The 13,054-nt window shown below is 43.8% G+C and overlaps 1 protein-coding gene across 1 annotated transcript; it reads right to left on the bottom strand.

Annotated features, from left to right (window-relative positions):
• Positions 1–2,393: 2,393 nt before the first annotated feature.
• LOC309516472 (vomeronasal type-2 receptor 116-like) lies at positions 2,394–12,436 on the bottom strand (the record flags this gene model as incomplete). The annotated part of the gene is made up of 5 exons (XM_082195238.1): positions 2,394–3,547; positions 4,739–4,865; positions 6,946–7,155; positions 9,662–9,953; positions 12,222–12,436. 5 exons carry the CDS (start codon positions 12,434–12,436, stop codon positions 2,646–2,648), a joined length of 1,746 nt encoding a protein of 581 aa, XP_082051364.1. The 3' UTR covers positions 2,394–2,645.
• Between the last annotated feature and the right edge of the window lie 618 nt (positions 12,437–13,054).

Raw genomic sequence — 13,054 nt, 5'->3', positions numbered from 1 at the left:
TGTCACTGGCTGTCAGCCGTTACCTCCTTAGTCTCTCAATGTAGTTATCTCCATCTATTATTGGCTCTGGCACCTCCAGCAATAGACTCTGACTCCACCTACTGTTGGTCTCCTTGCTTTCTCCTTGCTTTCTGCCCGATCAGCCCCAATGGGCACCAACCTTCACCTTTTACATACCAACTGTAGATCCAGGGCATGTGAGAATATCAAAGTGCTGGATCAGACCAAGGTCAACCACACCTTGCACTTTGGAATGGAGTAGGAATTCGTTTGACTTGTTTTCCATAGAGGACAGCCTTAATCCTATGCTTCCAAACATGCTTGTTGTGGATCAGAAAACAACCCCCAGTCAGATGATGCACTTCTGCAGACTATGGAATGTATTTTCAATGCACAAAACATATAGAAGATGCATACAAAATGCCTGTTTTAATGGTGAATGCTTTGAAAAGTGTATACCTTGAAGCTACTAGCTGTGAGGATATGCAACTGCTTTTACATGCTTTAATTTGATTATTTTAAAATCTGTGTTGTTTTATCTCTGTGTTGTTTGCTGCCCTGGGCTTCTTTGGAAGGAAGTGCAAGAGAAAAAATGACCAACAGTGGGAAGAATAATAAACAGGGATGCTTAAGGGGAGGATAATAAGCCGTAACAGAAGCCCCACCGTAAGACTGCAGCAGGGACGTCTGCAGAAGGAAAAGGCACCTAGAACCTGTCTATTTCACTATAGTCATGCTTTGGGACTGCATCAATTTAAGTGCTTTGAGACCCGAGATTTGACTTGAGACCTTGTTGGACTTCAAATGAGATTAATAAATGTACATATGAAGAGGAAGCCCATCACACACACACACACACACACACACACACACACACACACTCTTAATACCTGGCTGTCAGTCTTTCCCTGCTTGGTCTTCTACTTTCTATTTTATGTTAGGATCCAGATTCCTCCCCCACCTCAGGTTCTAACACAAATTCTTTGGGTCTTGTATGGTTTGGCTCAGACAGTATTGCTGTAGGTTTGGAGGGGTGAGTCTGTATGATACCCTGAGTTCCTTGGAATTCTTAGGGTCTAGTATCTAGTAAGAGTTAAAAGCAGATAGAGAATTATATTGTTAAACCAATGGTCATTGCTGGCCACTTAAGTACCTTCATCAGCATAACCAAAGAAGTTTCTCTGTGCCATAGGGCTTTCCCCCTCTCACTTAACTGCCAGCTGGAGAGAATTTTAGGCGAGTGTGTTGTGAGTGAGCTGAGCAGAGAAGCTGGAGAGGCAGAGACATGCTTGATCTGTGTTGTCATCCCTGTATCTTGGGAGACAATGGATCCAACGCTGTGACTAATCAAGAAGCAAGATCTGTTGGGGTGTTAATGCTGAGAGCTCTTCCATCTTAGCTAGGGTTGCCACCTGTCCTGTGTAATACAGGATTGTCCCATACTGCAGTGTAAAATGCTAAGTCCTGTATTGATGGAGTTTTGTTTTGGGGAGCCAAGAACAGACAGAGTTACAAATTCTCGTGTGTGTGTGTGTGTGTGTGTGTGTGTGAGAGAGAGAGAGAGAGAGAGAGAGAAATTCTAGAGGGGCCGTCCTGTTAGAATGCCACAGACTGTAATGGATTGCTTTGAAGTCATTTCAGCACAAGATGGAAATAATAATAATTGTTTGTTAATTATTAGGGTTGCCATACTTTCAGAATTTCCTGGACATAGCCGGGATTCAGCTGTCGGAAACTGTTTGGGCAGGACTATATGGAACTGGCAGAAATGACTGGCAGAATCCGAGACCAGGGAGAAGAGTCGGTGGAAGAAGATTGGAAAACGTTTAAAGACTATTTACAGAAATATTGTAAAATTAATGAATGTTAGAATGATGTTGGATAGAAACTAAGTGGTTTATAGCTGTAATGTTATAAGGGAATAAGAGAAAATGAACTATTAATAGGTAAAAATCTAATGTTACAATATTTTAAGATTGAAGACTAGGATAAACAAAGAGGGGAGGGATTTGCTGAACTAACAAACTGAACTGGAATACAGAAAAGGGAGGCGTGAGGAGGTCCGGGAAATAAGCAAATGAAAGATAAGTCATTGAAAGATTTAATCGTTTTTAACTATTTTTATTTTGTATTTTTCTTTTTTCTGTTTTTATTTTGTAATATTTTGAAAATCTTAATAAATATCTTTTTTTAAAAAAAAAAGGAAACTGTTTGGGCAGGAATTGCTGAGATGTCCAGGAAAATCCAGACATATGGCAACCTGTGTTGGTAGTGTAGATTTGGGCGAATTTCCATCCAATTTTGTCTCCAGTCCTGCTCACCACTGAGAAGTGGCCCCCAAGAAGGAGAGCAAATGAGGGAATATGGCCCCCCTCCATTGTGCTTTAAAGTTAGCTTATGAAGGTTAGCTGACAATAAACTGAATAATACCAAATTTGAGAGGGCACCATTGGCTCCCTTGGTCTGCCCTAGATTGCTAAAAAGTGAAAACCTCTGGTACCAGGGGAGGAAAGTCATCACAGACTGCCTAATAGGGCTATAGTCTGGGGCACCTTCTCTTGGTGCTGTGCCTAACTGCAGTGTTTTTGCACCATGCTTCTTTCTGTGTGAAGACATGACAAGAGACAGGTGGCACTTCAGGTCATTTATTTATTTCTCCTTATTAACTGTTGTCTATTGTTCAGCTCAGGCCTCATCATAATGACAAAGCATTTGGGGAAAAAGATACAGCTCAGCAGTCCAGCCCCAGAGGCCAAAATGGAGAAGATCTCCACTGCCACCATGTATTTCCCCTTAGTGCTCAGGTAGGTTGGAACAAAGGATACCCAAACACTGCAGAAAACCAACATGCTGAAGGTGATAAATTTGGCTTCGTTGAAAGCATCTGGAAGCTTCCTGGCTAGGAAAGCCAAAGTGAAGCTGACGACAGCTAGCAAACCCATAAAGGCCAGTAGACAGTAGAAGAAGGTGGCATAGCCTTCATTACATTCAACTATGACCTCACCTGCCAATGAGTGCATGTCAAAATCTGGGAAGGGGGGAGCCGATCCCAGCCATGCTGTCGAAATGCCAACTTGAACAAGGGAGCAACAAAGAACGATGGAAGTTGCTAGCCTTTTCCCCACCCATTTGCTCATCCTGGAACCTGGTTTAGTGGCCAAGAAGGCAAGAAGCACTGTCATGGTTTTGGCCAAGACAGACGAAACAGCCACAGAGAAGGTGATGCTGAATGATGGTTGCCTGAGCATGCAAATCACTTTCCCAGGTTGGCCAATGAACAGCAGTGGACAGAGGAAACAGAGCAGGAGGGAGACGAGGAGAGTGTAGCTGAGGCTCCGGTTATTGGCTTTGACAATAGGCGTGTTCCGGTGTTTAATAAAAGTTCCCAACACTAAGGAAGTTACCAGGGAAAAAGAGATGGCAAACAAAGCCATGCTGATCCCCAAAGGTTCTTCGTAAGAGAGGAAACTTACAATCTTAGGGATGCATCGATTTTGAGCCTCATTTGGATGCTGATCTTCAGAGCACTGGAAACAAGAGTCTGTGTCTGAGAAAAGGAGGAGTTGATAAGTCTCAGTGACAATTCATATATTTACATATTTGTAGAGGTGACCAGGGACTTCCCTGGTTGTTACAAGCATAGCTGTAGGGTGACTGGGATAGAGTGGGAATTCCTGCCTTCCTGCTAACTTGATAGATACCTTGTTAAATCCAGCAGGATAAGTCCATGCCGGAAGAACTATCCAATTGCCAGTGGTGTGCTTACATTGGTTGATTTGTAAAATCCATATAGAAAGAAATCTCGAAGTGGTTTACATGAAATATAATCAGGACGAGGCGGAATCAAGTCATATTAAAATACAACAGCAATCAAATAAAACTTCTTAAATGAAAACAGAGTGCCAATATTTACTTTAGATTAAAAAAAAAGTTTGAAATGAAGGAATCTGACTCCAGGAAAGCCTATGTAAGCATATATGCTTTCAAAGAAACATTTAAAGCTGATTACTGTAGCTGCTTCTCAAACCACTCAGGGGAGGGTACAAGGGTAGGTGCTGCCACCACGAAAGTCCACTTCCGTGTTGCCACCAAGCAGCGCTGGCCCAGCCATTAGGCAGGGTGAGGCCGCTGCATTTGGTGGTAGAAGACCCCCGGGTGGCACTTCTATGGGTGCCCCACTTGCCTCACTGCCCTTGCTAGCAGCGGAAAAGCACCACCACCATTGGTGTCGATTTGGGGCCAGATTGCATCCATTTGGGGTGAGATCTCATGCAAACCGATGCTGCCTGGAAGGCCACACAGCAGCAGTAGAGTGGGCAGTGTTGGCAGCACTTCCCGCTTCACCTCTAGTGGCAAAAGAGGACACTACGCCCCAACCACCAAGTGACAATCAGCATGGTTTCCTTGGAAGGATGAACTTGGTCTGACTGGCCCTTTAGGTGTTGCTGGACTACAACACCCATCACCCCGACCATTGGCTGTGCTGGCTGGGCCAGATGGGAGCTGGAGTCCAGGAGGATCTGGAGGGTCACAGGTTCCCCATCCCTGCCTTACCACATGTCTTCTCACAATGGTGGCTCTAATTTGACAGGTGGGAATTCTGGGGTTGAGGAACAGTAGCTCTCTCTATGCAGAGGTGAGATTTGAGTGCCTGTTCAAAGTTCAACTCTCATTTCTCTGGACATCTTTGGTTCTCACTTTTCATTTGCTTGAGAATACCGTGCTCTTTGTCACTTACCCTCCAGAGCTGAAATCTTCCCTTCTTGGCATGGAGAACAGGTGTAGCAGCAAGATGGTGCACCCTCCTTTGTGATCTTCTGATAACCAGGCTGGCAGCAGTCATTGCACACCGAGACGGGGGGCACCTGTCCATAAACGACAGAAGACTGGGGAAAATTGTATTTTGTTTTCACCAGCTGGTGTTTATTGGTGTGTTTTTTTAAAAAAAATATTAAAGATTTCTTGGTTTACAAAAGTATATGCAATGTCTCTTTTTCCATGTTACATTTTCTACAGATCAGTTTCATTTGCTGAGACATTAGTGGTACATTAGGAAGAAAAGGGGAAAGAGGTGGGGTGGGGTGGGGTGGCAATGCTTCTATTCTACTTACTGTATTTTTCGCTCCATAAGACGCACCTGACCATAAGACCCACCTAGTTTTTAGAGGGGGAATGCAAGAAAAATATATTCTTTAAAGGGAGTGCTGAGCAGAGCCTGTCTGCATCCCAGGCTCTGCTCAGCGCTCCCTTTCACGAGCCACGTGGACCGTGTGTGCGGATCTTTGGGGCTTTTGACAGGCTGCCCTTCTCCCTCCTTGGGGAAAAGCCCCCAAGAGCCGCACACACGCTCCACACAGCTCGTGACAGGGAGTGCAGCTCTTGGGGGCTTTTCCAGGAGGTGGGGGAAGGGACAGAGGTGCTAAGCCAGAAGCTAGAACAGCAAGAGGGAGCGCTGCGCAGCGATCCCTCTCGCTGTTCTGACTTCTGGGATAGCTGCGCAGCCGGCATTCGCTCCATAAGATGCACACACATTTCCCCTTACTTTTTAGGAAGGAAAAAGTGCGTCTTATAGAGCAAAAAATACGGTAGTGTTTGTGTGGGGTTTTGTGTCAGTGTCGCTTCTGTGGGTCCTTTTTGCTATTCACTTGTATTCCTTTGGTGGTGAGAGAGGTTAAGCAAGTGAACTGCTGCTATGAAATGATGGCATTTTATCTTTTCTGGTTGGTAGGTCAAATGGTTATTTCCCCACTCCTAGCAGGCCAAATGGGACAGGGTGACTCTCCATCTGTCCATCAAATGTGGGTGCGACTGTCCATCTGTCAATCATCTAACATCATAGCGATATCAGAAGCTGATGCTTCTTGTCGGGACTATGAAGTACAACACGGGGATGTTTGAAACCCTTTTGCAAACAGCCTCACTCTGTTCCTTTAAACCTCCAAATTATTCTTTCTAATCCTTATTGATGCTTTTGAATTATGGTGCTGGAGGAGACTCTTGAGAGTCCCATGGACTGCAAGAAAATCAAACCTATCCATTCTGAAGGAAATCAGCCCTGAGTGCTCACTGGAAGGACAGATCGTGAAGCTGAGGCTCCAATACTTTGGCCACATCACAAGAAGAGAAGACTGCCTGGAAAAGATCCTGATGTTGGGAAAGATGGAGGGCACAAGGAGAAGGGGACGACAGAGGACGAGATGGTTGGACAGTGTTCTCGAAGCTACCAGCATGAGTTTGACCAAACTGCGGGAGGCAGTGGAAGACAGAAATGCCTGGCGTGCTCTGGTCCATGGAGTCACGTAGAGTCAGACACGACTAAACGACTAAACAACAACAATCCTTATTACCTTGTAGTTCTCTTCATGATCATCACCGCTAGTTGCCGCCACAACATTCTGTACTACTTAATTTCAAAAAACCCCAACAAAAAATATTTACCTGGCAAAGGATGAATAAATGCTTCATTTCACCCACTTTAAATCTGTTGTCCACCCATTTTACGCTGTAATTCTCTACTCACGGACCTGAGAATGAGCCCCATTGAACTTGGACTTAAATCTGAATAGATACATAGATTGTGTTGCTGGTGGATAACCTTTATTTTCATAATAAAATAAATTCCTTCCAGTAGCACCTTAAAGACCAACTAAGTTAGTTCTTGGTATGAGCTTTCGTGTGCATGCACACTTCTTCAGATACCAACACGGCTACCTATCTACTACTGGAACCATGGAAGGCACCACATTGAGCCGCATGAAATGGAAGTCCATCAACCTATCTGAAGAAGTGTGCATGCACACGAAAGCTCATACCAAGAACTAACTTAGTTGGTCTTTAAGGTGCTACTGGAAGGAATTTATTTTATTTTGACTATGGCAGACCAACACGGCTACCTATCTACTACTTTATTTTCATATTAGAGAGGGAGTGTAGCTATTGTCTTACTTTGGTGAATTCTCCATGCCACTGAATTTTTTCCTCATCAATGGTGAACACTTTCTCTGGAGGAGCCTGAGGATCCAGACTTCCTACTTTGATCCTGACATAGGATTGATTTGGGAAAGTGATCAAGTTGGTAACATCAAAACCGGCTTCTAATTCTCCACGTTCATTAAATCTAATTTCATCTCCAGCACTGTTGTTGAATGAGATCCTCTGAAGAAATGAGTGGAGCTTCGCATGAGAGAATTGAAGAACTTTTTAAGTCTTGGAATACACTCAATGATCTATTTACCCCCAGATAATTTTGCAACATGGCATGCTAGTCATAGGGATGGGAAATTCAGTTTAATTTGGGTGTTAATGCGAACCTCCCTAAATCGCACTTCCTAAAATAACATGTGATTCAAAACACAGCTTTTCTTCTAAATTTGCCTTTCCTTGAATTTTGCAATGCGGTTCCTCCCATAATGTGTGTACATTAGGGGAAAGTATATGCAAAAATGAATATATTTGTGTACATTACATACAGAATACATTCTGCCAGGGAAAATCATTTGCAAAAAAGGGGGGGATGCATGCTAAAATGCTGATGAACTTTCATGAAGACTTTTTTATTATTGCAAACTGATGGTGAATGGAACTTAAGACTGGAAAAATGTGCATCTGAGAAAAGATGAAATTGATGGATTCTCCCATCCCTAAGCTGAACATTTCACACCAAACCACATGACATTCAGGGACACTGGGGAGACATTACCTTCCAGGGTTCCATATTTAGATGTGTCAGGCTACCTCCATATTTCATTGCTCTGTGACTGGATCTAGAGCTGTACATACTATGTATGGCACGTGCCAGGGCATAGACTGCATTGTAGATACTGTAGCTGTGGCCAGTCATGCTCATTTCAAAATAAGGTGCAGGAAGATTCTCCAGACTCTCTTCTCCGGTACATGTGTCAGTGATGTTTGGTGACTCAGAGGAGTTTGAAACAGAGCAAATAAATGCTTGTTCCCAAAAATCCTTGATAAAACCATCTCCGTATGCATAATAAGGGTTTGCACCCTGAACAAATTCTTGGAAGCCTTGAACTTCCATAGAGTGAATTGTGAAGGAGATTGAACCATGGAACATTTGCATATCAAGAAACCTTTGGAAAGGACTAAATGTGAAATCGATTTGGGCTGTTGTAATCCACACCTTTCCTGCAGAATACATCTCTACAGAACCAGGACGTATTAGAGGAATAAACTCCATCGTCAACCACACAATAGTTGCCACCGCTTGCATGGTGGTAGATTCTCCATATACAACAATGGCATTGGCTTTGCTTTTCATGAAAAGTGGGGTATTATTAAAAATGTGCTCGAAAATTTTTTGTACGCTGGTCATCCTCATATTCTTTTTAATTCTTTCTGTGAAGGCCAGACAGATTCTTAAATGGGAAAGAACTGGTTCCAAAGCATCCAAGAAATGTTCTCCACTGTCGTCATCTATAGTGATGAGACCTACCCATCTCCACCCAAAATGCAAAAGTAGGTGGGCAATTCCCTGATATTGAAGTGCTTCATTGGGAGCCATGTGGTAAAAGGAAGGAAAATGAGATTCACCACTCACTCCTGGTTCAAATGAGCCATATGACAGCTGGGCAGGGAGGGCAGGGGAGATGACAGAAATTTCAGAGGTGAAATAGAAGAAACACCTCATCACATATTATACTTTTAATTATTTATTTATTTATTCTTATTACTCTAGTTTTTAAATAGAGCCATAAAATGATGGTGGAGGCTCTATTTTGGTGATGCCAAAATGGCTGCATTCACACACAGGAAGGAGATATTAGCAGGCTTGGAGAGACTCTGTCAGGAGTGCGTGCAGGAGCCAGGCCCTGTGACTAGTAGGGCCTCGCAGGACTGGGGCCTTCCTGAGTTTGGCCTGGAAGGGCAAGGCGTGGCCACACAGGTGAGGCTTGGCAGAAGACTCATAGCACCTGGTGGCAAGGGCCGGGAGGGGTCGAAAAGACCAGCATTTCCCTCTGGCTCTTTGCCACAGCAACACGCTACCCACCTATGTGTGCTTCAGCTTCCTGACTCCTGGTATCCTGACTCTTGGACCCTTGGCGTCCTGACTCCTGGTTTCCTGATTTGTGGACTCTTGGCTTCCTGACTGGACTGCTGATTCCTGCTTCATGACCTCTACCCTGGTCCCGACATACCAAGCCAGGACTCCGACGGCCTGTAACCCGGACCGTGACAGACTCCAAGGTTTACAAAAGAACAAAAACCTTCAGGAAAAGACATATGATGGTGGGAATGAGGAGCTTACTGTACTCTGGCTCTCACATTGTTCCAAGAGTTGCAGAGCAGAACGCATACAACCCCGGAATTATTATTATCCCTTATCCGTACTCTAGAGTAAGCATGCATACTGCAGCCTAAGTTAACATCAGGGCAGCAAATTTCAGTTTGCCATGAACCTCTGCCAGATAAAGCAGGCAAGACAGTTTTCTGGGATGAATATGGATATTAAACAGGCAGCCTTGAGATCCCCTTTATAAAGAGATATATGCTCAAAGCTCCATTTTGTACCTCTCTGCAAATATCTCATTTTCTCTCAAACCCCACGCAGCATTATTCTTCCTCCTCCTCCTAATTAATGAGCATGCTACCAGAAAGAAAAGGGTATGAGATCAGGGGAAATCCCCACAGCCGAATGCCCTACCTGGGGGGTCTTGTAAAGGCTCAAGACCTTCGCCATGTGTGCGGTCGTAGCAGAGCTAAGTCCTCCGATGACGGCCACAAGCTTTTTCTGGATGCCACAGTTATAGTTTGGGAAGAACTGGAGTGAATTGCAGAGCAGGTCCAACGTGGCCCGGTAGGTATTCCTTGCAATGGAATTGCTGTCATAGATGTGGAACCCAAGAGTGACATTAAGCAAGATGCTGGGATTTTCATTGATCTCTTCTACAGCAAAAACCATGGCCAGGATGTGCTGGTAGAATTTTGTCACCACTCTGTAAATAAAGCCATACAATAACCATGGTATCACAGAAATGGTTCATTGTGCCGCTAATACACCCTTTGCCAGCCTGATGCCCTCTGGATGCTTTGGACTACAGCTCCCATCAGCCTCACATAGTATGGTCAGTGGACAAGGGTGGTGGCAGTTGTAGTCTGGAGGGCACCAGGTGCCTGAACCTAAGGAGGTGATGAAATGTAGGAGCATCGTTGAAAATGAGGAAAAGGGACAATGGTCATCTCCTGCTCAGTTGCCCATATAGTTGCATAGTGTGTGCCGAACAGTGTGCTTTTGTGCAGTAAGAAACAACAAATATTATTTATAGTGGAGTTTGCTTAAAAATAATAATCCCTGCCTCCTCCTCCTTATTTTGAGATTTGCCAAGGCTGTACCCCTAAATGGGAAGAATCCCAAAACGTGTTGCATTCAGAAAGTCCACTCCCTAACATCTCCAGTCTTAACAGCATTGAAATTTTCTGTTATCGCAAGGCACCTTGAATATCTGCTGTTGGGCAAAAATATGACACTTTCTACTGACTAAATAATCAAAGGAGTGGTTACTGATTTTCCATGCATTTTTTTTTTGAAACCCCAACTGGAAATGAGATAGCCCCAACCTACTGGATCTAGCCTGCTTTGTGGGTAGGGGAAGAAAAAATAAAAATATGAATTCCTCAAAACGTTCCCCAGAGAGCAGTCAGTGTAATTCTTAAGGAAAGCTTTTGTAAGTTATTGTTCTTAACCCCATCAAGTCATGACCATATATAGCAAGTGATGCCTATAGGAGGTGCAAAGAAGCAAATGCCTGGTTGTAGAATATTCTGGATGTATCCTAAAATCAGAATTTTTTTTGGGGGGGGTGTACAATAACTGACATTAAAGTAACAACAAGTTACCAATGGACCCTCTAACTTTGTTATTTGGATATGATAAAGATCTTGCACTAATCATAGAATCATAGAATCATAGAGTTGGAAGAGACCACAAGGGCCATCGAGTCCAACCCCCTGCCAAGCAGGAAACACCATCAGAGCACTCCTGACATATGGCTGTCAAGCCTCTGCTTAAAGACCTCCAAAGAAGGAGACTCCACCACACTCCTTGGCAGCAAATTCCACTGTCGAACAGCTGTTACTGTCAGGAAGTTCTTCCTAGTGTTTAGGTAGAATCTTCTTTCTTCTAGTTTGGATCCATTGCTCCGTGTCCGCTTCTCTGGAGCAGCAGAAAACAACCTTTCTCCCTCCTCTATGTGACATCCTTTTATATATTTGAACATGGCTATCATATCACCCCTTAACCTCCTCTTCTCCAGGCTAAACATGCCCAGCTCCCTTAGCCGTTCCTCATAAGGCATCGTTTCCAGGCCTTTGACCATGTTGGTTGCCCTCCTCTGGACATGTTCCAGTTTGTCAATGTCCTAATAGAGGATTAGGTATTGTCACGATAACGTTCAGCATAACATAAACCCTTTTTCATTACTCAGAACTTCAATGTGCTCTATTTGATTTTGGTACGTAGGTAGCAGCAGAGGTGTGGCAGGTTGGGGAAATGCTACCCCTCTCCAAACAAACAAACAAACAAACAAACAAACAAACAAACAAAATGAACTGTCCCTCCCACTCGCCTTCTTCTATTGCTGGGCTCCTGTCATTAACATATACTACTATTTTTTTCTTTCAGAAATGTTAATGGGGGGGAGGGGACTCACACACCTAGAAATATACCGTACTTGTCACTGGCGATTTTGTTGCTGATTGGTGGCTGTGTCAAGTGCTTTTTACTGGCTGGTGCTGTGGAAATTGGGTGGGTGATTGGTTGCTGCGGCAAGGGTTGCTTCGGATTGGCTGCTTCTTCAGCAAGTGGGCGTGCGATTGCCGTCTGCTGTTTGTGAGGGCAGGCACATGTTGGCTTCGTCGAACGATTGTCAGTGTTTTTCATTTGGGTTAGTTATTTTCGGCATACCCCCCCTGAAAAAAGCTCGACAACTCTGCCCCCCCATTTTCTTAAATTTGTGTCCCCCAAAATAGGGGGTGTATTGTACATGGGGGCGCATTATACATGAAAAAATACAGTACCGGTACTTTCCTGGTCCCACCACTGATGGGTTATGGAAACCTGTTCTTTGATTTCAGTCCTGAATATCTGTTTTCTTATCTTTTGACATTTGTTAATTTATTCATGTTTTTCTTTATTCTATATCCTTATTTTTTAAAATAATAATAATAACAACAATAATAAGAAGAATAAGAAGAAGAATCCTTACAACGGAAATTTAACCCAGTCTTTAGAAGGGTGTTCCTTGAAGGACACATTGGGCAAAATGTAAACTGTGTGAGAGGCAATCCCACCGATGAGGATTTCGCCAGGTTGGTACCACTCCGATGGGACATGAATGGGATTGTTTCCAGCGCACTTCAGAGAGTGTCCTTTGTGCACCATCTGAGAAAGCAGCAGCAGCAACAAGAACAACAGCAACATCGCAGAACCTCAGCTTCCTGGTGGTAAAGGCTCCTGTAAGATGTGGCGTCTGTCTCTCAGGACAGCATCACGCTGGATTGAAATTACATGGCTCGGAGGACAGCTGATTCGGCCAATACATGTATTAAAATGGCATGTATGTGCTTTACTTTGAGCGTCAACTGGAGAACAGAAGCACACATTGGATCCTAATCTAGTGACACTTATCTGAAGCATGACCTGTCCTACTTAAAGGAGAAACTGCCCAGTTCAGACAGACAGAGCTCTGCCAAATTTAGTCCCTGGAACCATAGCCCCAAGTGACACTGTTGGGGGTTTATATAACAATTTCAGATTTGTTTTCAGATAATTTTTTATGTGCTGTAAGCCAGATGGATGGGGTATAAATAATAAAATTGTTTCTTGCTTTCCCCCCTTTTCTTTTAGAGATGTCTGGGGCTTTGCCCTGGCAAATAAATGACAATGATTTGGATAATTACAGGGGTGGTAATAGCTAACCCTGATGGTTATGTTTCACTTCCACTGTCAGGCCCCATCTGCACTATGTACGTAAAGTGGTATCATATCACTATAAACAGTCACGGCTTCCCCCCCAAAGAGTCCTGGGACCTGTAGTTT

This window comes from Podarcis vaucheri (assembly GCF_965113315.1).
Source record: "Podarcis vaucheri genome assembly, chromosome: 13".
Lineage (NCBI taxonomy): Eukaryota > Metazoa > Chordata > Lepidosauria > Squamata > Lacertidae > Podarcis > Podarcis vaucheri.
This window is presented reverse-complemented; position numbering and strand designations above follow the sequence as displayed.